Genomic DNA, 27,190 nt, shown 5'->3' on the forward strand with positions numbered 1-27,190 from the left:
TGAGGAATTTTATTTGACAGTCTGCGACGCACTTCAAGCACATTTAGGCTTACTGCTGCACAAATCTGAACCTATATAGTGACACAGTTATCGAAAACAGCTCCACCGTCCAAGCCTAGTTAATTTGAGGTAATTACTCGTACTGAGAGATGGTTTCGACGCTTTCTACGAGCCCAAGCATTATTATAACTTATTTTTTGGGCATGCTCGCCGCACCTGCCTTTGTGACGCAAAGCACCTCGGCCGTGTGACGCGGTTTCACGTTTACTGAATCTTACCGGGACAAGTTTTGGCGCTTTCTCTGACCTCAGACATTATTGTAACTAATCTCGCAACTTTTTGGGTACCTTTCAAACACAGTGGTCGCGCTCGGCGTAGTGGCGCAGTTATTTTCGCGTGTACTGAATCTTACCGGGACAAGTTTGTGACGCATTCTCTGACCCAAAAAATTATTGTAATTCATTTGGTAACTTTTTGGGATTCTTTTGAGGCATGCTCGCTGTGCCTGGGGTTGTGAAGCTGTTAGGAAAAAAAGCAAGCCGCCAGGGGCGAGTAAGTTTTGCGTCTACTGAATATTAGTGGGACAAATTTGTGACGCTTTTGATGACCTTGCAACAACATATACCTTATTTCGGTACTCACGCTTGTCGAAAACGCGAGGAACGATTGCCGAGAGTGATAACACGGGAGTTTGTTGCTTGCGCCGGCAGGACGCGTAAAAGATAACGCCGAGGAGCGTAATAACTTGACGTTTCTGTCTTCTGAGCGACTGAAAACAGGCTTTGCACCCACAAATCTGTCTTGAGTGCGACTAGAAGGCAATCTACGAGCGCGTAACATGGTCTGGCTGAGAGCTGTGTTGCAGCCACCTGTGTACTTAGCGTACCGTCGCGTCGAGTGAGGCCAAGCTGTTTTGAAAGCGCGCAGTCACCCGTGCATTTGTGCTCTTAAAGTTCAGGAAATAATGCCTGAGAAGGGAGCGATGCTTGAAAATAGGATGTTTTGTTCAGGTTTTATGGCATTGTTTGGAAGGATTCTATTCGCTACGAAATGTATGTAAAAGTGAATTTATCTGTAATACCGCTCATTCACCACTTACGCATGTTTCGCCTCTACACGCAATATTCTTGTTAGGTGAATATGTCAAAATAATACATGCTTGTAATTTACTTTTTTTCAGCTGATGGCATCCGGTGGAGCTTCGTACGGCAACGACCGCTGCTTACCTGGTGCCATAACTTTGGATGAATGCACAAGAAACCCGGAACGATCATCTATATAAAGCAAAATAAACATTTCATTGCTTTATTGGACTTCTTGCGTTTTCTTTATTAAACTGTGTCACAGATTCCGTAGAGGCTTGTAAAGATTATTCGCAATCATTTTTACTAAATAATAAAACAATTACACGCCAAGGCCGCGCGTGGTTGAGCTGTAGAAGCGAAAAAGAAAATAATAAATGCCGCGCCGATCAGCGGAGCCGGCGTGGCGTGCTCCAACTGGCGTTCATGCTCGCGCCCAAAACCGAAACTGAAAGGTGTTAATACCATCCGCTTGGTGCGCTACAGTCAATTCGGCCGCTGGGCTCTATTGTTGCTCCGCTTTTGTTGAAATTTCGTTCTCTGTGCTGGAGGTAGGAGGAGGTTCCACGACAATAGCAAGGTTGTCGGAACGTGATGAGCCTCATGAAACATTCTGCAAGTGAGACGCCGTAATGGATAGTAGAAATATGGGGACATGTGCTTCTTCGAGCTAGTAACAGGCTCGTGAACAATGCATTGCACGCTAAATACCTGCACAGAACCATTGCTATTTATCATCGACGTGAGCAAAAGGGCGACACCTCTCGTATTTCCTAGCAGCGAGAGAGTGCTCAGGTTGTTTGTGGAAAAATTCGGAACGGAAATTTGGAGTAGCTACTGTTCCCCAGGATGTCTGGTTTTTTTTCTCTTTTCTGACGTCAAAGTAAATGTGACGATCATTGTTATTCCAAAAGAAATATGCATACTGTAAACATAATGCCTAGAGATGCCCTTTTCCCGCTCGACACTAGCCTTACAAAGGGCACCCTCTGGCAGAAAAACATGTCGGGTCATGGCCTATGAGTCAGTATGATGTTTTGGAAAAGTCGTAGTCTCCCCACTCACCCCAGCGAAAGGTACTTGTCTTATTTATGAGCTAAGAAGAGCATCATGCGGAGCTCCAGCTTTTGTATGACGATGTTACTAGCACTGGTTGTGATTTTACTTGCGAGCCTTGCCATGACGGCGGCGCGTACAGAGCCCGTGAAGGAGTACTTAGGGCGTGCGCAGATGCGAACTTTCGGAGAACCTTCGCAGGCAAGTCAAATTTCTCTCATATGCCCGCCTACATAAATGTGCTTGCGGGAAGCGTGGGGACTGCCTATTTAGAAGTGTATTTCGTTGTGGCAGCGTCTGTTGCATTTGACTATGTTGCGCCCCGATTTACTTGATGTAATGCTCATTGTCATCCTCGAAGCATTGAGAAGAGGTTCACACCTTTGCTCAATTTCGTGGTTTAATTGCGACATGCGTGTTACATGGAGTAAATTGTGGCATATAGTTATAATTCGAGACAATTGTGATCACACAATGGGGAGGCGAGTCGCACAGCTGATTCGCTTCACTACAACGAAGGCAGGGAGGTCCATCTTGCAGGAACTCGGATATCACCCAGATAGAGTAGCGGAGGAGTTTTGTGACGTTCCTCCGTCGATTCGTTAGAACATTACGGTCGCGCCCATACCTAGGAACATGCACCCAGATCATAATCGCGGTAGAAGGAGGGCAAAGGCGGCCAACCTTCTTAGGCAAATACACAGTGATCAGCGACAGGTAACCTTTGTGGATGCCACTTCTTGTAAAGGACGTCGAGCGTTCACCATCATCACTGTCGATGGTCGGCAAGGAATCACCAATGCCGCCTTGGTTCAGACGAGGGACTCCGAAATAGCTGAACAAATGGCTATTGTCCTAGCCCTGCTGGATAGCTCACGAGATGTCATCTATAGTGATTCAAGATCTAGAGTCAGAGCATTTGAAAAAAGGCGCCGTTTCCAAACAGGCCTTCAGACTTTTTGGGGGCAAGGCAATCACGCACCACTTCGATTATTAGTTTCCCGCACATCAGGGTCAAATAAAGGGTGCTCCTCCCAAGCTCAACGAGTCGGCTCACGGGGCTGCGCATGAACTTGCCCACCGCGCTACCCTCGACCAATCGGAAGCCGACTCCCCAGAGAACAGGGACACGCCCTCCACCTACAACGAGATTACTAAACACTACTATATCAGCCATAGAACCTACTTTGTTCCTCATCCGCGCCTCAATAGAGCTCAAGCATTAACGCTCCGTCTACTGCAAAGGAATACGTATGCCAATCCGTCGCTATTACATAAAATATGTCCGGACTTACGTCAACGCTACCGGCCACGATTGCGGAGATATAGCCACGTTAGACCATATGCTCTGGTGGTGTGCCCGGTCCCGCTCTATCATCGCTAACAGCTCGCCCGGACAGGAGGCGGTTCTCCGCAACCCTCTTCTGGCTGACCAACTCCGGGCTGTCCAGCACGCCCGCGATGCGGCCGAGAGGCTCGGCCTTCCGGTTCCCACGTGGGAGCGACCCGCTTCGTGAAGACTCACTATCTGCAGGACTTCAATAAAGTTTTGCCATACCATACCATACCATACCATTGTGATCACGAGTGAATCGCGACAGCACTTGTGGCACCGCTGAGCAGCACGTGTTAACTCACTTCATAAACAGTGCCTAAATGGGCAGGAGTTTCCTAATGCCTCAAAATTTCAACGCTAATCAAGCGCTTCGGGATCAAAGAGCTGATTTCGAAAATGTGCATACCTCTTCGAATACTCAAGTATTACAGAAAATACGAGGCTAGTACGATTACTGAACCGCTGCTGGCTTGGGAAAGTGTTTTACGATATTGTGTCTTTCTATACTGACCGGTTCAAGAATCCGCTTTGAAGCAAACTTGGTGACAGTCTACGTTTCTCTCCGCCTCGCTCGCCCCTAAAAAAAAAAGCCTTCCCGAGAAACCCTGAACTCCTCCTCAGAAACGAAGTATGGATTTGGATAAACGACTCCAAATATAATTAATTGCTGCAATTTGTAAACTTATACTTCTTTTATGTTTGCCTATAGTAATTGCTTCTGAGTCCTGATATGGCTGAATAAAGTGCGTTGAGCATATCTTGATAACTCTTAATCAGTTGTTGGGGAGTTGTAGGTCTTGTGCAACGAAAGTTAGGAGAAGCAAACTGCGGTGCATACCAAAGAACGCAAATAGGCTAAAAGAGGGGCAAAAGCAGGGCTGTGCGGCTTTGCGTAGGCAAAAGCATCTGTGGGTTAATAACAAAGCTTTGTATTTTTTGCTTTTGTAAGACAGGGGCCCTATAACGTAATACTATTCCAATATGTTTGTATTCCTATTTCCTGACGTCAAATTTGCGCAACCACTGACGCAAGCACCGGGCGGTCACCCGCAGGGTTGTCTGAACAGACCAATCAAACGCTCTCCTCGTTCATAGGAGGTCACTTTTGTTTGCTTGAAAAACGAATAACATTGCCTACACTGAGCGGCTTGTCGTGTCTAATTGGCTGACAAGAGGCGAAGAGAACGGTCAAGTGCAGAGGGATTCACTGGGGCAGAGCCAGTGCACTGAAAATCGATAACCGGATGAAGAGGATGGTGCCGACGTCTGCGATTGGTCGGCTTTCCCTTACTTAGCTTGTGGTGGCTGGTCGAAAATCGCGGCGGCATGCAACGGAAGCTTAAGAATGACGCTATACCTTACCCTCAGCAAAAAAGAGTTGGCAGAATGAGGTAGTAAACGTGCCGAAAGTGCTTGAAAACGTTACACGGTCACGCAAGATCATTTATTATACGCAAATACACCCATGCTCTCCGGCAGGTGCGAGTAGCCCGTGTCTCAGCGATCGGCGGCAGCCATCTTTTATTCCTTTCGGAACGGGGCAGCCTGCGGCTATTCCGAAAAAAATTCAGTTTTGTTCGGCATATTAATGCATCTTGATCGCGTACACGTCACTTTGACGCGGTGAGTTTGTGAGGTTTTGTGACGGCATGTGGCAGGCAGGTGAAGTGGGTGCAGCCCGAAAACTTTTTACCATAGCCGAGGGTTAATGGCGAAAAGTGGTCGAATCAGAAATAACTGTTTGTATTTTTTCTGTCAAATCATGCATAATCACTGTGTACACATCATATCAGGTGGAAGTATTGCGGTTTTCGCGACGTCGCGTGACAGACAGGTGAAGTGGGGGGTGGTCAAAAAAAGTTCTTGACCAATCACGGAGGGCTGATAGCTGAATGGCAATAGAAAAGTTTGGAATAGTTTTACGTTATAGCGCCCCAGCTTACAGCTATATTCAAAATCCGAGGATACCTAAGCGCTTCTTATGAGTTCTTAATGCGAAAACATTACGGTCCACTGGAACGCCGCTGAGCGGTCCTTCGAGTTAAGAACTACTCGCGGGGAGGCGAGGGCGTTGAGACGTTCGGCCAACGCCTCCTGGATAGTACAAGGCTGGTGCACTTTGATCAGTTAGGTAATGCTACCTCGCCCAAACGCCATAGAATCTAATGTGGGCGCTCCCGTGTAAGCGGCATGGATTTTGACGTCGCCACTTTCATCACGCCGGGCTTGGCAACGGAAATTTCGCACCAAGCAGCATGATGTCATAAAGGAGACTGCACGGACCTGTCGTCCAGGCGGCGACGGTTTAGTCCAATGGGTCAGGCCCTCGCCCGTTGGGCGTAGGGTCGTGGCTTCGGAACCCACTACCGCGAACTTTTTTTCCTTTTGAATTTATTCAGTTTTTTCTGCGCATTAGGTTCTTTATAGCGATTACGCTGGCGGAGTGCGAACGCAGGTGACAGCTTGCGCGGACGAAGAGCGCGCCGTTCACACAGGCTTGCGAGTGGAAGGGCGTCGTGGATATGCTCCCTCCCCTCCCGCAACACCTGGCGTTGCAGCAGTGGTTCCCGTTTCACCGCTCTGCTCTGTCGAGGCATGCACATGGCAGGGCGTCAAAGGCAAAGGGTATTAAGGTGCCTTTTCGCTGTTACCGACGTCAGCTTTTTCGCTCAGTGGCTCATTTGATGCTATTTCATCATAAAAGAGCGACGCAGGCATAACGCTTTAAGAAACCAACACAATGTCACTGCCATAAACATGGACACTTTTTTTAATATCTTTGCCGTCAATGTGCACAAAGATGAGACAGGAAACAAAGGCACATGCACAAATAACTTTGTGCGTTGGCTGTGATTTTCCTTGCGTCTCGAATTTGTGTGCGATTTATATAAAACCTCATTAATGACCAGTTTGCCTACACCTCTACCCTAACTCCTTTACAAAGATGTTTTGTGTAGAATTTTATAAATGTGTCCATTGTGATAAACAAAGGAACCTATTAGCAGTAGAATAAATGATCAACCTATTCATAAAAACCTTAAGGCGCAATGCCCATTTTGGCGAGATCGAAACACATATCATTGATTCATGAACATGCGTAGCACGTACGCATGGTTGTTTCATTCACCTAGGCTTATATAAAACCTTGATATAATAACTAAGCATAGATTACATGTTGTTCCTGTTTTTAATGAAACAGAAAAACATAGTAACACAAACAACGCCCGAATATATATCCGGAGAAGCTTACAACAATCTTTAATATGTCGTACGCATGTGTAATATTCTATGCGCAGTAAGTTGTTCGGTGAATTAGCACATGTTCACTAATAAGGAAAAGCAAGTGCCTTGACTGCTTAGGGATGTTCGCCAGTGCCTTGAAGAACGAACACTTTGACCATCAATCGCTGTCCTTTCGCTCGTGCTCATTCTTTTTTCTGTTCATAAGAAGTTGAGCCCGATAGCCTTAAAGAAGACCTGAATCACTTTTTATCCAAGTGGAGAAAGGCATTTGATGGGAAAATAGGCTATTTGTGAAATACTTTGCCGCAAAAGTACTTCGATGCGTTCAGCTGAAGCGGATTTATTGCCAGTATAACATGGAATCCGCTGTGCTCGCGTTCCTACTTCAATGCCTTGCACTGCGAAGGATACGGAGGTGTCGGGCGTGCCCAGAACGCTCCATCTTCTAAATGTCACCGTGGCGCGCAGTTCAATCTTCCTTTCGGATATTGTTCTTATTTTTCTTTATTTGCAGGTAGTGTTGGCCGATTGGGCCTTTACAGGGGTGAGGTAAAAATATAGCACAAAACAGATCATTGCTTACATAAAGCAGCAATGTATAGCTAAAACATACATTTACAAATCACAGCGTGCGATTATACATAACTATAAGACAAAATCTGACATAACAACCGTCATGTCCAAGATTAGGCAGCAACGTTAAGCCGAAAAATTCATCACGATACTACATTCTGTAACTTACATGATACATGTTACATCATATATATCCCAAAATTATACATAACAATATTACCTTGTACAACTTATACAAGATATGTTAGATAATGAGGACAGAAAATAATTTGTAACCTTGGTTTCAATATGTTCTACAGTTTGAGAATCGCATATAGCATGCGGTAAATCATTCCACTCTCTCATGGTTCTAGTGAAAAAAGAGTATGCATAGGTGTTCACACGAGATTGAGATACTAGAAAGTTTCTTGCAGTGGTCACTTCGTCGGCTCCGGACTTGCCGCAGAATTAGGTACTGCGCTTCATCAAAGTAAAATAAATTTTGAGAAAGCAAAAACAACAATTTCAGTCTGGCTATGCGACAGCGTTCCAAAAGGGGGTTAAATTTAGTTCTTGCGGCATCTCTGTTACAGAATCAGTACAGGAGTACATTGAAAGTGTAAATCCAGGCAGCCCTTCCTTGCATCCGCTCAATTTTACGAATTCATCTTTTTGTTGGGGGCCTCATATGATGCTTGCATATTCCAGTGTAGACCTTGCTATAGTTAAATACGCTGTTAACTTTAAGGAGGCTGGAGTGAGTTTTAATTTTCGACGTAAGAACCATAACTTCTTTTTCAGCGGTAGAACAAATATTTGTGATATGTGCAGTCCAGTTGAGGTCTTCAGATATTGTTACTCCTAAATATTTACATTTGTTAATGGTAATTAACACAGTGGAACTTAGTTGATAATCAAAATTTAGGAGGTGCTTAACCTTGCTTGTGACACGTAAAACAGTTTTTTTTCTTTATTTACTTGCATTTTCCAAGTTTCACACCATTTTTTCAACAGATGTCAGTGCATCGCTGAGCATTTTTTTATCCTTGTGGTTACATATTTCTCGATAAATTAAGCAGTCTTCGGCGAACAGTCGTACATTTGCGTTTTCACTGATGTCGGAACAAATATCGTTAATATAAATGAGAAATGATACCGGTCCAAGAACAGACCCTCGAAGGACGCCTTAAGTTACAAATAAATTATCGGACTGGTAGCCGTTTATGTTAACGTACGGCGTCCTAACCGATAGATATCACCTGACCACAATATTCTTATTTATTCCAAGCTGTGTCAATTTGATAATTATTTCAATAATTAATTTATTCATTTAATTCATTATGAGGAACCCTATCAAAAGCTCTTGAGAAATCAAGGCATATTGCATCAAACTGTTTTTCGTTATCTACCAGCCACCAAGAACAGCCACGTATGGAAATTCACTTTAATACGAAATAAAGTGCCCAGAAGAGAATGAAGAGCAGCTTTGTTGAAAAGAGAGCGTTTGAAAGGAATGTGGCTCCGCGCTCCGCTTGCGAGCTCCACCCACCGAGTACGACAACAGAACATGGCTGAGACGTTCACAGCGGCGTATGCAACCCGCAGGTCCCTTTAAGAAGTTAAAAAACTACTGCACTGGTTTTGCTCACTAGCGAAACTCGCAGAAGCTGCAAGCAGCAGAGAATTCAACTTCCATGTGATGTCGCGGGATACCGGAACGGTCTACGCCACCTGATCAAAAAGCAACTGCAGCGGCGGATCTGTCGCTCTGTCTTGGCTCGGTACCGCAGTCTGTCTGGCGCTATTTTACTCACCGACGGCAGCAAACGGTGGCGATCGTGTATGCAACGTCACCCCTCCTCCGGTTAGGTGGCTGGAGATCTGAATTTTGGAAACGGTGTTCGGACTCTTCAGATGCAATTCTCTCGTAAACTAAGTCTTTTCTTGGCTCGAAACAAGTATTGCGAGGTTGTTGGAATGGTATTCAAACATTCCACGTCGACTTAGTATATGCGTTTAGTGTCCCTTTAACGTTATTGTAGTATTAAATGGTGACAATAAATATTTTGTTTTATTTTATTTAATAAATCAAACTTTATTCTTTTGTAATCTGTTTTGGGTCTTGATCCGACATCTATAAACCCTTATGAACTCATATCAGTTGTTATAAAGCTTATCGGACTCGATCCGACCCTTATTGACCCTTATGAATCATTATCCGCCATTATGAACATTATCGGACTCGGTCCGACCCTTGTCAATCCTTATCAGTCCTCATGAACATTAGAGGTATCCACACAATCCTTGCCTGTCCTGATCAACCTTACCTGGCATAGTCCAAACTTTATCGGCCCTTCATCCTTATCGGACTTGATTCGACCATTATCAATCCTTATCGGTCCTTATCAACCTTATCAAAATATATCCGCCCATTATATGCCTTTATAGCTATTTAGCAGCTTATCAATCCACGTCTAACCATTACGACCAGACCAACATAGCCCCTCATTATTCCTTATCAATTTTATCAAATCATTGACTCCTTATCTGTTTGTGTTGCGCAACAACAGAGAAAACGCGGTACTAAGCCAGCCTGATTTATTCAGGTGCATACTATATTTTCTAGCATTCTTGTACAGATCTACTTCTTCTAACTTCCCTAAATATCGCAACTCCCTTGCACCGCTACATGTGCATCTGCTACATCGCATTCTACGTGGTATAATAATACGCAACTGCAATGCAAAATGTGTACGCATCGGTGGTAGGCGGCGCACATGTGACATCGCCTGTCTCCTGGCACGCTAGGACGCCTTTACAGAGTATTTTACGAAGGAATGCTAGCAAGCGCTGGCATGGCTTTGTCGTAGAGTAGCTTACTCCCACGCAGCGGGCCCAGGCTAAATCCCGCCAAGAACTGGGTATTTTTTTCTCACTCCCGGCCATAACTGCTACGGACACCGGACACCGGCGGCGGCAGCTGCGGCGGCGGACACCATTGCCAACCAAAACGGCGATTGGAGTGAGCCCATAATAGCTTACTATGAAAAAGTACAGGTACGTTCGGCGTGCGTGGTTCAGCACGCTAAGGCAGGGAAGACTTGTAAGTGATGTCTCGCTGGCTTTCTTATACGCTACACCAGCCGGCCAACCTCATTCTTTCTTGCTCCCTGGTAGAGGTCTTTGTCAGCACACTGGTTAACCTACAGAGTGGAATACCGAGAGAAACTACTCCCTGACGTAGAGGTGGTGAGCGTAGGTCACGCCGAGTCAGCTTGCACCGAGGAATTCGCGGAGAAACCACTCCTTGGTATAGAGGGGGCGAAATAAGTATAGATGACAGTAGGATTTGCACATTCTGCGTACAACCCCGTCGCGCACACTCGACTGACAAGTGTTTTGATGTCCACGAGTGGGACGATTAGGCACGTCGTGTCTCAGGCATTTGGAATCTGTTCCATTCATGGCCGCACAAAGTGAACCCTAACAGATTGCCCCGTCGCCGAAGGTGATCCTGATGGGTAGGGGACGACATCCGCTGGCCAGAAGAATGACGCACGTCGGGAGCTTGTAGTCGTCGTGGGTTGTCCCACAGCTCTCTGGAGCACGAAACATTGTGGGCGTTTTCCTACGTCGCTCACGATCTCGGTCCGAGTCTAGGTGACTCAGAAGGGTCTGTAACAGTTTCTCGCTCATAGCACGTGTCAGCAGAACTACACCGAGACTCAGTCACTCAGTGAACAATCGCGAGTCAAATTCTCGATGAGCTCAGCCAGGCTTATTTCCCCTCAACAGTGACCGTTTTACAGATCTTACAGCAGCAGTAAATACATACATGAACTTGTTATACGCTTTACAACACATGAATCAGCCGTGTGCCCCAAAATAAGACCCTTCTAATCCTACATCAGGGAAAAAAACACGGGTTTCATGAAAGGTTTGAGGCGCATACTCGATCTAGGGGCTTCGACTAAAGCCATCGGTTTTAGTCGAAGCATTTGTAAGCATTTGTAGGCTCTGTAAGCATTTGAGAGGACAATAATCTGTTCCCGTGGCAAACTTCGAGCCCCTAAGATAGCAAGACAATTTTTGAACAACCCTTCCGTGACATGCACATTCTTTCTCAGTAGAGCTGTACGCCTGTTCGCGACTAGTGAGTTTCCCAACTGCGCAAAGGACGGGGTGTTCTTTGTAGTTCTCTCTCTATTGGCAGAGTACAACAGCCATGCCTCACTCGCTCGCATCGTATTGAACAACAAATCCTGTCACGTAGGGTTCTTTGTGTTGCCGTTCTTCACGTTTTACTCTTTTTGTTCTTTAAGTTTCCACTTTTCACTTTCCCGCTCCTTGGGTTCTTTACGTTATCGCTCTTCGCGTTCCCGCTCTTTCTGTTCTTTACGTTCCTCTGCGGGGCTTTGCAGTCTCCCTCTCTTTAATGATCTCCAGGCGTTCCGTAAGCTCATTATCCTCAGCTTCTAGAGCAAGAATAGCGTCAATCAGCTGTGGTTTTCAGAGCGCATCCGTGACATCCAGATGCAACTCCTTCATCAGCTCCAACGATTCCGGTTTGCGCATTGACTTGAAATTCAAGGCTGTTATCCGTGGTGTTCTCTCTACTGCGCATCACTATCTTGCCACAACCCAACTAGGTGATAACAATATCTAGAATTACCCGTTCTTTTTTAACCGTTCAACAAAACCTGGCGCAACTAAGCAGACGAGTTTACTTCAGACGAGTTCATTTTAACTCAGCAACACGATTTTTTTCGAATAAATGTATACCTACTGACTCCCCGACTGCATTACTAACCACAAACCGCATTGAACTATCATGACTTCGAAGAAAGAATAGTCGACCATAGTTCCTTTCAAACTTAATCATAGGCTAGCCGTACACAGCGCAATGTATGTATCCACCTTGATAATCAGACCCAGTCGATACCCCTACCCTCATTCTCTAACACCAATTTTTGCAAGGACTGACACTTTTCGGTACTTTTTTTTCGATGAACAGAAGCTGACTGGAATAAACTAACTGAAGCAATTCCCCACTGTCCGTGACCTGTATACCATCCGTGTAAATAATGTTGTTATTTCTTCTATAAATTAGTGTTGTCTTATAAGCAACTTTAAGTTTTCTTAATCCTGTACCTTATTACCGAAGAATTTCTGTGATGAATGTGTCACAAGCTTGTTTCATCCTGTTCTTCTTGTCTAAATAATCTTGTGTATTCTGCTCACCCTGCGTGTACATCTTGTTCGCAGTACTTTATAAATAGATAAATCAATGCATGAATAAATAAGTAAACACATAAATAAATAATATGTTTTAAAAACTGTCCTCGATCATCAATATTCATATAGTGCATACATTTCCAACATTCGGTATTCCAGCTCCTAGGAAGTGATAAAGATCTTGTGCTGCTGCTTGTCTCAAAGCACTTATGGCCAAGAGGTAACTGGAAATGCATGAAGTCCAGGTTCGTCTCCACTGAAACCACCAACGTATCGTTCATTCGCGAAGAACATTTCTGGATACCACCGCATCAAACCAGGCAAGTATGCGAAAAAAAAACTATACTACAATTTTCTCCTACGAATCTTACCATTTTATAAAGTACAGCGCTCACCTGATATGTAACTTGTCAGGCAATCGCAAAACACTGTACTCAAATGTTTCTGAAGGATGTGGGCGCATGGGAGGAGGAATCAATGAGTAAAGCGTGTTTTTCGTCACGAGTGTGCAAGGATACTAAATATATATAGTAATTTTTGTCGCAGACAAGTCTGTTCGCTTGTGACTAGATTTTTGAATTCTGCACGAATTCGAACCGACAACTGCAACAGACGCTCGTTTACTGAAGGTTGCTTATGGGGACAGTGTGCGCCCACTCGCGTCGTTCACTCGCACCCACCGGCCTGGCGCAATCAAACAAGCAGATATTGACCAGCACTCATGCACAACCACGTCGACCCACTGTAGCCGGCACTCATTCACACTAACGCATGCTAATAAACTTCGGTCATGTACACGTACTCACTCATCAACGGTCATTGGCACTCGTTCACCTACAAGTTTATGTTTACTAGCGCCCTCCCTCGCTCCATTACGTCGGCTCGCACTCTTCAGCACTTTTTCTTTTATTGACATGATATATAGTGACGTTGGCGTTGAAGTACGGCGCAGCATACTCCTTGGCTCTTTGAATATGGGGTACATACAACACAAAGTTGCCGCGTAAAGCATATAACGATATACTGCGTGCATGTTCTGCCTAGTCTGTTAGAGCCTGGAGTGTTTGGAAGGTCTTTGTGATGGATTTCTGCATTGCCAACCAATCGCAAAATGTTCGTGCAAACGAGCGAAGGAAAGAGTGATGAACATGATGGTCGTCAGTGCTTGGTCCGACGCGCTTCAATTCACATTCACCGGCACTTAGCTCATTCGAACTCACTTCAGCTCAGTCACTGGTGCTCACGAGCACTCACCACCAGTCGCTCACCATCATATGCGCTGTCCCTGAACTTGACTCGCACTCGGTCAAGAATAGAATCGCCGGAATCCATACGCGCTCATTTTCAGTACCAGCTCAAGTACCTGTTTGACACTTCCACCCGGCGAATGCTCATGAGTGTACCTGGCAAAGAAGGGAAAAGCTTCGCACAACAGTACTACAGAGCAGACGTTTACGTAACGATTTAAATACAATTAATTTTGTGTAATACATTGACTTTTTGGCAATTTTTTAAGTTAACGATTACTTTGCTTGCTCGGTAAGGTTCACTGTAATTCAACTACATTTTAGTAACCAATAAATACAACCAGTTACTTTATTGACGAGATAATGTGTAGCAAGCGACAAAGCTTTGAGCACTTGAATTTGGGCGAAAACTACAGTAGATGCATCGAGATCATGCGCCGCAGCATCCTCTCGCGAGTACGAATGTTCAGAGAGGCCAATCCGGGGGCTCAGTATTTGTTCGCTTATCTTAAAGGGACACCAAAGCCAAATGGTAAGACAAGCAAAACTGATGTATTAGTACTCGAGAATCTCTAAGGCGTCAATATTATCGTGAACGGAGCCTTATCAATCGAGAAATTGAGGTAAATGCAGGACATGATTAGACAGTCCCCCCGGACATTCACGCAGGCCCCGCACGCGCTCAAGTTGTTTTCACCCACAGAGAGTGAAAAATCAACCGCGGGCGCGTTCAAGCTTGAAGCGCGTAAGTAGAGCCAATGTAATCAGGTCGTATATTTTAATTCCAATTTTTTCTGTCAGGGTCGCTCGACGCGGCTATACATTTTATGGATAAACGTACATATAATTAACAAGAAACATAGTTACAAAGTCACTTCTGATAAAATAATCAGGTTATTGATTTTATTAGAGTTCTGTTATTAAAATCTATGCTTTATTATTTCAATAAAGGCTTTAAGACCTCACTGGCGTTCGAAAACCAGCAGCTCATTGGTATCGACTGCAGTCCGGACCGTTTATCCATTCAAATTGTACAACGCTAATACTTACAAACTGGTTGGTCGTTTTGTTTGAGCAGCAACACGCAGGTTCATTTAAGTTAGATCACAATAATATTCTCTCAGCGCGTTTACGCGTCGAACATTCGATAGCGGCCACCAAGGGAACATGTTTACAGACGGTGAATTTGATGACCTGCGGTGTTTCACTGGCATAACGGATGCACGGCTCCCATCGTTAGTGATCAGCCTCGTAGCGACGTGTTGCTTGAAAAAAAAGTGTGCTAGCTAACGCTAAAATTCCTCGCTGGAACCGAGGAGGCTCCCTTTGGAGGCTACCCACGAAAGATGATTAACTCTGCAGCCTCATGACATTGGCAGAAGAAAAGATTGAGCAGGGGGGGTATTCTGTAAGAGTCCACCTAGTGGACTGTCCATTTCGGCGGCTGCTGATTGGACGCAGCTGTACGAGGGAGGAGGAGACAAGCGGCCCTAGCCAATGAGCAGTGGCCGATATGGACAGTCCACTAGGTGGACTCTTACAGAATACCTCACCAGTTGTCGTTTTAGTGCAACGGCAACTTTGCGACAAAATACAAAGCGCTTGCTGAAAAACACACAGATAACTGTAGCGGCTTGAACCACGACTTCCTCAATTAGCCTCTTTGTCCAAGTCGACCACCTTAACCATAGTTTTCACATTCCTTCCTGCTCCAAACTTCACGTCACCGAACTCCATGAGGGTGAGTGTAGATGAGGGTAGCACGCTCTCATGAGAGATAGAGAGAGAGAGAGAAAACGCCGTCGTGAGGGTGCCCGTATTTGTTGGAGGGTAGTTGACATTTTTTGCTTTCATGAAATGTACTTCGATTTGGGGATCTCCACCCCAAAGCAGTTTCCCATATTCAGCGTTCCCCAAACTTCAAGTAGTCGAATAATTCAGCCTCACTCGGGTGACCTGGCTCAGGTACCAGAGCAAACGCCCGAAAAAGGCGTTGATCTGGCGTTCAATCCGTGGACCAAGAATGTTTCTGTAACTGCGAAGCCTTAGTATGGGTTTCCTTTGTAACTTCGTGCTATCATCGGTTTTATGATAATTTTGACTTGCCTAATCAGAGTGCCCAAAATAAAAAAAATTTAATTTTGGGAAGTAGCGGTAACGGCAAAACTTTCACCGTTTCGAAGTAAGGACTTCAGTATTCTTGTATTCTTTAAGAATGAAACTCGACTAAGATGCCCTGCGCATCGAATATATCACTCTGAATCAAATGGAGCCAGGACTTTTATTGAGTAGAACTTGTTGCTGGGCTAGTTGGTTGGGATCTAACGAATACATTGTTGCGCCAAAAAAGGAAAAAAAAGGCTTGAGAAGGAAGAGTTCAAAACGACAGATTGAGCGCTGAACAAATCAACTACGTCTACAGAAAAAGCGTGTGCGATAGAGTCATTTCCTTTCAGCAATTGAATTACATCTCTAGAGCTCTTAGTCGTGAAAGGATCATTCACTTGCAACGCTTTGAAGTTCTTTAAAAGAAACTGGCTAACTACCTGTTGCCAAGAACCTTTCTCGCTTAGGATGGCATGGAACGGAATTCCTTCCTTATGAGATTTCGCTGTGAAAAACAGGGTTAAGGAAGCACCGTTACATTCACTTATTGCCTTGACTAACTTCGAAAGATGAAGTTCTGTGGAAAGGGCGACAGCTTGTTTCTTGGCTCTTGTTGCCTTTTCTTTGACTAGGACAAAGTTCTCTTCTACAGCTTGTTGTGCCTTGTCGCTAAACACACCTCCTGAGAAGACCACGAAACATCCTTCTTTATCAGACTGAAGAAGCTGGAGGGTATTTTCTTTGAAAAAAGTTACGACGGTCCTTGTAGGGTCTCTGGACTTATCGGACCGCACTTTGTTGGGAGCTTTACCAGGGGCATCAACTCCTGCTAAGAGGCATCTCTCCTGGTCTTCACTGGTGGTTTTGTTTGAAGTCCAGAGACCCTACAAGGACCGTCGTAACTTTTTTCAAAGAAAATACCCTCCAGCTTCAGTCTGATAAGACAGGAGGCTTCGTGGTCTTCTCAGGAGGTGTGTTTAGCGACAAGGCACAACAAGCTGTAGAAAAGAACTTTGTCCTAGTCAAAAAAAAAAGAAGGCAACAAGAGCCAAGAAACAAGCTATTGCCCTTTGCACAGAACTTCATCTTTCGAAGTTAGTCAAGGCAATAAGTGAATGTAAAGGTGCTTCCTTAACATTGTTTTTCACAGCGAAATCTCATAAGGAAGGAATTCCGTTCCGTGCCATCGTAAGCGAGAAAGGCTCTTGGCAACAGGTAGTTAGCCAGTTTCCTTTAAAGAACTTGAAAGCGTTGCAAGTGAATGATCCTTTCACGACTAAGAGCTTTAGAGATGTAATTCAATTCCTGAAAGGAAACGACACTATGGTAGACGCTTTTTCTGTAGACGTAGTTGATTTGTTCAGCGCTTAATCTGTCGTTTCGTACTCTTCCTTCCCAAGTCCTTATTTTCCTTTTTTTCTCTTTTGGCACAGCAATGTATTCATTAGACTTTTTTATTGCTTCTCAATGGAAAAAAACTAGAATTTCTCTTAAATATTCTCAAACTTACCAGTATTGCTATGAGGCAGAGCAAGCAAAATATTTTCAATAAATCTGAAAACTGTGGAAATAGAGCGTTGCTTTTTCTGTAACGCGAAATAAACTTTGGTAGGTTGGAAATGGAAATGATAAAGCAAAAAAGAAAAGATGTACCTCTTGGTGCGTTGCTTTTGTTTCACTCATTTCTTTCTCATTTCAGCAATGCGACTTCGGCGCCGAAGCCAGGGTGCGTACGAAAGATTTTATTGCACAGCATATCGTCAGCTTTTGCAGAGTTGCTTAGCTTGAACCTTTAGCCATTCATAAAACGGAGTGCAGAAATTACTCTTTTTTAAATACCTTTCAGGAATCTCACATTCCGATACGATGTTATACGAAATACTAGCGATTATACGAAGGTCAACACTACTTACATAACGGAGTCAAGTAAGAAAGCATTTATCTTATATTTTAGCTGCAAGAACAGCGCTTTGGCAAAGCCTGGTTGTGCGTTTTCTTCAAAAGCATAAAAAATAGCGACAGAGACAGGAAACTGAGGGCTTGGAATAATGAACATGAATAAACGTCGAGTAGACTGGGTCTATTCGCTTTGAGGGACGTTCTTGAACTTCAGGGACATTTCACAAAGTTGCCTACAAAATGATTTGTTTCGTCTGACTCATGCAGTGACATTTTCAACATCTAGAACAATGCATAGCTCTACGGGTAGCATATCATCGGATTTCTAGTAATTGTGTAGCGTCCTTTGTTTCCAGAGCTTATAATTTTCTTGTATGGGAGTGGATTAAGAGGGTGTTAAAATTGGCCGATATGCACATAACGAGTAATGGCGGAGCAGCAGCAGCAAACGACTTTATTGGGGTCCTGAGGAGCTAAGCGGGGGCCTGCAGGTTCCTACCTAGCCGTTGGCTAGCCCCATGTCGGAACAGAGAGGCCATGCCTCTCCGCTCGTTCACGGGCCCTCTGGACAGCCAGGAGCTGGACGTCCTGCCTCGGGTCTGTGATGGCCTTCGTCCAGTCTTCTTCTGTATTAAAATCCTGTAACACAGGGCACTGCCAGAGCATGTGATCCAATGAGCTAAATTCAATGAAATGTGCTTTTCCTTGAAGCGAATGCAAACATTTGTCATTTCTGGCAATATTTGGCATCGAAGAGGTGCAATATTAGATAGCACTTCTATTTTTTGTACATAGCCTATACTTCATTTGAAAAATCATACATAGTTGCTCCAGGGAAAAGTTTTTGAAGTGAATTCTAGACGTTTTTCTACTATTTTGGCTCACAAGCGCTGGAACCTCAATTCGCGTCATTGCTCTTTCACTCCAAGGTGGTTAGGGTATGTGCAGCTAGAAGAGGTAGGCGTGTATATAGTGCAGTCTCAATTTTTTTTGCCTTTTGCTTAATTTAGCAAGCATTGAGCGTAAAGGAACGGTCTTACTTTCTGCACATTCCTCAACACAGCATTTTCAAGATCGTTTTCGGGCATAATGTCACTCTTTGATAGCAACTGCAAGTAAAACTTGCGCAGCCTCAAGTTATCGCAGTACTATAACAAGGTAGCTGAAGCACATCGTTCAGAAAAATATTCGTTTAGAAACGGTCTTGGGAGGTTGACGACAAGATTTAACCTGCTTTATCAAAACGAACTGCCTGCTCGTGCAGGTGCTCTCAGAAATCTGCTGTTATCCGAAGGCAAAGGGTCCATTGTACACGCAAAATGATAGCAAGTGATTGCAAAAAAATCCGCCATGCCATTGTTTTGAAACTTTGTTGGTCGCGAAAGCAGGTTGCCGAAGCAACATAGATAGCCAAATAATCGGCTACCTTATGGACGAGAAACTAAGCCAATGCATTCCTATTCTTCAATTTAAAGATACCCCAAGAGCCTGTTAATTAACTGTGGCTTGGTACCATTCGATGAAATGAAAAACGCCACTTTTATGACAGTCATTACATCAATGCATTCTTCATAGGTGACATTACTGTAGTCGCTCAGAAGTCTGAAAGACGTCACAATTTCCTCAGCGGGTATTTTCTGAACTACAAGGCCTATGATTATTTCATTTCAGAATTCTGGGCAAAGATGACAAAGTCAAGGCTGCCGGGGCAGCATATATCTTACTGTCCACAGTGCCACTACTATAACAAAAAGTCCTCGCATGTGCGCAGGAAAACAACGAGAGGAGCATTGCGATGGTAACAGAAAAAAAAAACTGAGCCAAAAACACTTCTAAAGGATCCTGGAGTCATGCCTGGATAGCGTTGAAAGTGTTGCAATTATCTCGCTATCTTGTTGCATACACAATAGACCCTTTGCCATCAGAAAACAGCAAATTTCTCACAACACTCGCACAAGCAGCCGATTTTTTTCTTTTTTTTTTTACAAATCTGCTTCAATCGACCCATGGTCCTCAGTCACCAGCAGCTGTGGAACCCTTCACCATGGCGGCGGTCAGACCTGCAACGCAACAGAGGGTGCTGAGAATCTCTGGACCTGGAGAGGCCGCCACTGGAAGCTATACTTGGCAACGTTCAACACACAAACCCTCTCGAGTGACGCTACCTTAGCAGGACTCTTTGAGAAACTATCAGGCGTTCTGTGGGATATTATTGGCCTTAGTGAGGGAAAAACTGGTGAGGCTTATAGATTGCTAAATCACGGCCACACTCGTCTGACATAGAGGACTCCCAGATAAGAAGCAATGCGTGGTAGGATTCCTAATCCATAAGGACATAGCGGGAAATTGATGAATTCTGCGCCATTAATAAGAGGCTAAAAGTAAACGTAATCAAGCTAAATAGGTGGTATAGAATAATGGTAGCCCAAGCCTGCGCTCCAAGCTCCACCACGATGAGGAAGAAATAGAACAGTTTTATGTAGGTGTTGAATTAGCCATGGAAAATGTGCAAACTCAGTGTACTGTAGTCAAGGGCGACTTCGATGCAAAAGTGGGCAAAAAGCAGGCTAGTGAACAAGCACTTGGCAACTACGGCATAAATTGAAGGAACGCTAGATGGGAGACGTTGGTAGAATTTACGAAAAGATATAGGCTCCGAACAATGAATACCCTCTTCAGGAAGTGTAGCAACTGTAAGTGGACCTCGAAAAGTCCTAATAAATAAACAAGTAATGAAATAGAGTAATGAAATCATACTAAAAAAGGGGTAATGCAAGGAGAGACAATCTCTCCAGTGCTATTCACTGCATGATTGGAGGAAGTATTGAAGCTATTAAACTGGAAAGGCTTAGGAGTGTGGATCAATGGCGAATATCTCAGATACCTTCGATTTGCAGATGACATTCTCCTGTTCAGCAACACTGGCGACGAGTTACAGCAAATGATTGAGCATTTTAACAGAGATATTGTATGAGTTGGGTTGAAGAATAATATGCAGAAGAGAAAGATAATGCTCAATGCCTGGCAACGGAGCAAGAGTTAAGGATCGCCTGTCAGCCTCTAGAGTCTGTGTAGGCGTTCGTTTACCTAGGTCGGTTAATCACAGTGGACCCTGATCATGAGAATGAAACTTACACAAGAATAAAAATGGGATGGTGCGCATACCGCATACATTGTCAGTACCTGACTGGACGCTTACCACCATCACTGAAAGAAAAGGTGCGCAATGAATGCATTCTACTGGTGCTAACATAGGGAGCGGAAACTTCGAGGCTGGCAAAGAAGCTCGAGAACACGTAAAGGACAGTGCAGAGAGGAATGGAACGAAGAATTTAAGGCGTAACTTTAAGAGACAATAAGAGAGCAGTATGGATCGGAGAGCAAATGGGAATACCCGATATTCTAATTGACAATAAAAGAAAAAAATGAAGCAGGGCAGGCCATGTAATGCGCAGGATAGATTACCGATGGACCATGAGATTTACAGAATGGGTGCCAAGATAAAGGAGACGCAGTCTAGAATGGCAGGAAACTAGGTGCGGTGATGAAATGAGAAAATTCGCTGCCGCAAAACGGAGTTGGTTGGCACAGGACAGGGGTACTTGGAGATCGCAGGAAGACGCATTCATCCAGCAGTGGACATATAATCAGATGATGATGATGATGATGATGATGATGATGATGATGATGATGGGGTAAACGTTATGCGGCTTTACTTGCCAAAACCATGATCTGATTATGAGGCACGTCGTTGTAAGGGACTCCGGAATAATTTGGACCACCTGGAGTTCTTTAACACGCACCTAAATTTATTTATTTATTTATTTACTTACAAATACTGCAGCCCAGCAGGGCTATTGGAGGTGTGGGTGAATACAATATGTGAGAAAGAAAATCACTATACAAAAGAAGGATATGTGAGTAACATGACTAAGGGTACCATTCAATGGCATCCCCAAATTCTCTATGTGGTAAAGAACGGATGAAACCAGGCAGGTCATTCCAGAGTTCAATTGTCAGAGGAAAAAAACTGTATTTAAAAGTGTTGGTGCGAGCAAAAAAGACGGATAAGTTTAAGTAATTGCTGTTTCTCGTGATTAGGGGCTTTGCACGGGTCAGATATGTGTTAGGGGAAGCATAATGTGGAGAGTAACATAGACAGTGCAGAAGTTTCAGAGAATTAATGTGACGACGGTGGGAAAGAGGGTTTAAACCAAGCATATTCAGATGCTTGGTTTAACGCAAGTGCCAGGGATGTTTTCGCATTTCGTCTTTATCAAAATGCAGCCGCCGTGACCGCGAATCCTTCCCGCCACGTCGTGCTTAGCAACCCAACATCACAGCCACTATGGAACCACGACGTGCGGAGAAGAAAATTAAGGTGCTTAGTTACTAAGTTGGCTCAGATTTCACAGAGTGACTATTCGGTGCATGAGGTACACAAATTATGACACGCAGACCACGAAAAGAGAGGTACCATTGCTTGTCAAATCTATCAGACCATTCCCTAGACTTACCTAAGAGTTGGTTGGTAGTCTAAATCCGAAAAGAAATAGTTTTAGAACAGCCGCGCCATAAATAGCCTCTTTCGTCGCCGAAAGTGATGGCCCGAGAGTACTTATCTACGGGGTGTTCAAAATTAAGATTTATGGTTTTCTTTAATTTAGGCACTGGGAGGTACGCGAAGACCACCTGTACAAATAAGTTATGTGGCTAGGGGGACACAAATTGAGATGGTAATTATCGCTGTCAGCAGCCCAATTAACTAAAATTGAATAATTAATTTTTGTTAAATGCAGTAAGTGCGTATGGTTGTATTCAACAGTTAGAGGCAGTCGTGTTTCTACGCAGTATAAGTTGGAAGAATTCTTTTAGCGTGTCTGCGCTCCGAGATAACCGACTCCAAATTATAATTGCCATTCGCATGATTACATATGCAAGAGAGGATCGGCGCAAAGCTCTTCCCTCATGTAACGCGGCTGTTGGGTGCGGCGTTTAGTCTGACAACGGGGCGGAGGCATTGGCAAAGATGGTAACTATCCCCCTTCCCATATTGGCTGGCGAAATAATAAAAAAAAACGAAAAACCGGAACTGCTGTCGTAACATGCGACTGCGCAGCCTGTAACGGTGGCGGGCACTGCCGTGCCGAGATAATGGCACGAGCGGAGAAGCTGGAGGACAGTGCGCATGTGTAATGGCAACTAGACGAGCGGACATGGTCCTTGCCTGGGCTACGCAAATAAAGTGACTGCCGATTTCCAAGTTCTGCAAGTTTTATTGAAATCAAGAGCAACACCGACACGGCACACCGCACTGTCGTATCGTGATTTCGCCAGTGGAGAGGGGAAGGGAAACAATTATCATCTTTGCCTATGCCTCCACCCTGTTGTCAGACTATACGCCGCGTGCAACAGCCGCGTGACATCAGGGAGGAACTTTGCCCGGATCCTCGCTGTGCAGCATGAGTAATCATGCGAACGACAATTAAAACTTCCAGACGGATATTTCGGAGCACAGACATGCTAGAAGAGTTCCTCCAAGTGAAACTGTGTAGGAAGAGGACTGCCTCTAACTTTTGAATGCAAACATACACACTTACTGCAGTCAAGAAAAGTTAATTATTCAATTTGAGTAATTGGGCTGCTGACAGCGATAATTATCATCTGAGATTACGTCCCCTTACCACATAACTTATTTGCAGAGGTGGTCCTTGCATTTCTCCCCGTGCCTAATTTTAAGAAAGCCATAAAGCTTAATTTAGAGCGCCCGTTATATATATTGCGGGCATGTAATCGTGCGAGGGAGAGCAGCCCCCTTCTACGTAATCAAACAATAGAATCATGGCATAACACTTGTACATGTGACGTAGCCTCAGAGGGATCAATAAAGACACAGAAGTATTAGCGGAATAGCGCATGATATATAATCGCTTACTTGATTTCAATAGTTCGCACTACCCTATTGTTAAAAATTATGTTTGTGCCATCTAATGCTCGGGCTTATAAAAGATGGCATTTTGAGCAACCAAGTAGTGCCAGTGAGAGCCCCTATGTTGTGCGTTTCGAAGCAATCAAACACGGCATAGAACTTGCAAGTATAATGTGGGCTCATAGGTATCTCTAAATCTCTTGACGGCATAGTGCATAATCTAATTTCGATGGCTTCCTTGATCTTATTGTTTTTTTATTTTTTCGCCTCCCCCCATTATTGAGCCACTGGGTAGGTGCAACTGTGCACAATGGGACATATAGAATCCATCAATGTATTTGCATGTTTCCCACTTCTTTCTACTTAAACCTTTCTTCGCCATTTTACCTCGACAAATATCAAACATCGTCTTCGTATACGTCAAATTTCTGCATCGATATCACCCATTGTGCATCCTCATTAACTGCTATATGTGCATTACGTAAACAATACTTGGCAGTAAATTTGGAAGCAGTGCGGTGAAAAACCCTAAATATAGGATGACATGACACGTTGAACTCGAGGGTAGTAAAGACGGTTGTCCGCATCCAATCATATTTTATGGCAGTTAACTAACCATTTAACGCATGATTGATAACATTGATAACACAGAGAAAGTTTTATTTTGCTGCCTAGCAATAAACATAGGGCTCAATGTTTTACCTTTACACTCTTCCAATATTGCAAGCGAATCTTTATACTGCCAGGAACTAGTACAAAAGAGACTGCTGGCTGCCGAAATGCATATCATTATCCGTCAACTTTATGTAACTGTCTAATCGCAAGCTTCCGGTAGATCCTTTCTTAGAAATAAAAAATATCACCTCCTTGTGAAAGAAGGCGCAGATGTCGAAAAGCTATCGACGCCATTTGACGGCAGTACAACACGGGAGACGACACAGCTTGGTCGCTGCTCTTTTAAAAGTAACAGCACTGAAAAAACCATGCGCTCGCATAATCTGCGCACTGTACAGCAAAGGGACAGATAACAATCGCAGGCACGTTTTCATGCGATTGCAACACATGTTTTTTTTTCCCCGCCCTTTGAGACTTCTTTGGAGTCTTGTTGCTGTTCATCAGATCGAACAATAACGACAAGACAATATTGTACTTCTTTCTAGGGAATTACTCTTTTGGAGAATACCCTGTTCTCTTCGCAGATAATGTCTGTATGGTTATTGCGTTTCCGAGAACAGCAAGCTACAGTTTCAGTAAGTACACTTTCATGGACTCTTTATGGATAGCTGCATCGAATTATTTTGCGCACAGCACACTTTAGTACTGCCGCTTAAATAGCCCAATTCTGTGATAATCTTTTTCGTAACTTCATAATAATGTCTTTACGCCTACCAGCTTTCGTACCGGCCGCCCGAATGTCGTAAACGATTGCCCTGTTATTTCGCACCCGTTAGTTCTACCAATGGGACTGACGGAGCACTAAATGAATCACGCAGCAAAGCGCACGTTCACCTTGCTTGAAAAGTTGAGTTTGTAAGACTAAAAATGACGGCGTTTCACTTTAATGGCTTCCGTTATTTGTTACTCTCTTCGAGTTAGGTCAGAGGATAGGCCTAAAGCTATTTTCTTTTCCAAATTCCCATACCACAATAAGGAACAAAATGCGCCACCTGTTGGTTAGTGTGCGGTAAAACGTTATATACAGGACAAAGTTGTCCACTACGACAAACAAGCTACTTGCCTTATGTGATTTGATTAGTGCAGTTGGCTAATGTAAAGCATCACACCTATATTTGCTTGGGCATATCTGAGCCATTTAAGGAAAAGTTGCCGGACAGATCATTTTTTTAATGATACTCAAATTCAAGGTATCGGTCGTGTTGAATCGCTTTGTACGCGCTCGGAGTAGACATAGCCTTGGAAGCCATTCCAGGAAAACACACAGGCCGGCAGATCCGTGGTTAGCAACCCATGATTCGACTTGTTGGCGTATTTATTTGGTCGGTACACCACTAACGTAATGCGCACAAATTGGAAGCAGAGAGTTCATATCAAGAGCCGCGTGAGGCTACGAAAAACGCCTAAGAAGATATGGAACATTATTCAGCAGGTACATGATGATGGGGCATTATTTGCAAGCCATGTTTTTGAATGGCACCAAAGGACTCTGGAGGGCAGTGATTCATCAGTACTTGCTGCGGTAAAGCTAGGGAGATGATGAAGCATGTCATGTTAGAGTGTGGAGATATTTGCCCAGCGGTCGATTTAGAAATCTCTGACCTCCTTGAAGCCCTTGGGTTAAGCGAGAGCAGGGGGAAAGTAAACGTGTGCGCAATGGAGATTAGTAAGAGGCGATTGGAAGATTGGTGGAAGAAAAGTAGAGAAATGACAAACAATGGAGGCGTACAAAAAGAAAGTTATAAATAGCGGTTCAGAAACTTTGGTTATGGGAATTCATCGTACGCTTTCTTCCTTTTCTTTTTTTTTGAACATAGGTAGGACATTAGGAAACGAAATAACAAGAGCTTGCTGAAAAATAACAAGAGTCGGCGCTACGTCAACGTCACATGTCACTGCAATTGTGGCATGTGTCAGCCAGTTACTGCATGAAAATCAACGTGTTGCTGTGTTCATGACAGCAAATGATTGCAAGTTGTACAAAAATGTGTGGCACATAATCTTACGAAATGATTTAGGGAAACGAAAACTCAGTGCAGAATTCGTCTTTTACAATCACAGACTGTCAGAGACATATGAAAACACTCGAACAATTACCGCATTACTTGTGGAAAAAGTCAGAAGTGACCCTACAAAGAAAGGCGTCAGGCAGGGAGATACGATCTCTCCAATGCTATTCACAGCATGTTTACAGGAGGTATTCAGAGACCTGGATTGGGAAGAACTGGGGATAAGAGTAAATGGAGAATACCTTAGTAACTTGCGCTTCGCTGATGATATTGCCTTGCTTATTAACTCAGGGGACCAACTGCAATGCATGCTCACTGACCTGGAGAGGCAAAGCCGAAGGGTGGGTCTAAAAATTAATCTGCAGAAAACTAAAGTAATGTTTAACAGTCTCGGAAGGGAACAGCAGTTTACAATAGGTAGTGAGGCACTGGAAGTGGTAAGGGAATACATCTACTTAGGACAGGTAGTGACTGCTGATCCTGATCATGAGAATGAAATAATCAGAAGAATAAGAATGGGCTGGGGTGCGTTTGGCAGGCATTCTGAGATCATGAACAGCAGGTTGCCATTATCCCTCAAGAGAAAAGTTTATAACAGCTGTGTCTTACCAGTACTCACGTACGGGGCAGAAACCTGGAGGCTTACGAAAAGGGTCCTACTTAAATTGAGGACGACGCAACGAGCTATGGAAAGAAGAATGATAGGTGTAACATTAAGGGATAAGAAAAGAGCAGATTGGGTGAGGGAACAAACGCGCGTTAATGACATCTTAGTTGAAATCAAGAAAAAGAAATGGGCATGGGCAGGACATGTAATGATG

At 44.1% G+C, this 27,190-nt stretch overlaps 1 protein-coding gene across 6 annotated transcripts in view; it reads left to right on the forward strand.

Annotated features, from left to right (window-relative positions):
* The first annotated feature begins 2,170 nt into the window (after positions 1–2,170).
* LOC142587630 (uncharacterized) overlaps positions 2,171–27,190 on the forward strand; it is a 37,573-nt gene continuing 12,553 nt past the window's right edge. For 2 of the 6 annotated variants that reach the window (XM_075698790.1, XM_075698793.1), the window contains exons 1-5: positions 2,171–2,339; positions 12,664–12,824; positions 17,557–17,583; positions 17,704–17,783; positions 24,846–24,935. In XM_075698790.1, coding sequence (XP_075554905.1) covers positions 2,193–2,339; positions 12,664–12,824; positions 17,557–17,583; positions 17,704–17,783; positions 24,846–24,935 — 505 coding nt within the window. In that variant the 5' untranslated portion in view covers positions 2,171–2,192. Of the gene's footprint in view, positions 2,340–12,663; positions 12,825–17,556; positions 17,584–17,703; positions 17,784–19,427; positions 19,837–24,845; positions 24,936–27,190 lie in introns of those variants that run through there. The other 4 variants (XM_075698794.1, XM_075698795.1, XM_075698792.1 and 1 more) reach the window with 3 other exon arrangements.

This window comes from Dermacentor variabilis, chromosome 7 (assembly GCF_050947875.1).
Source record: "Dermacentor variabilis isolate Ectoservices chromosome 7, ASM5094787v1, whole genome shotgun sequence".
Classification (NCBI taxonomy): Eukaryota; Metazoa; Arthropoda; class Arachnida; order Ixodida; family Ixodidae; genus Dermacentor; species Dermacentor variabilis.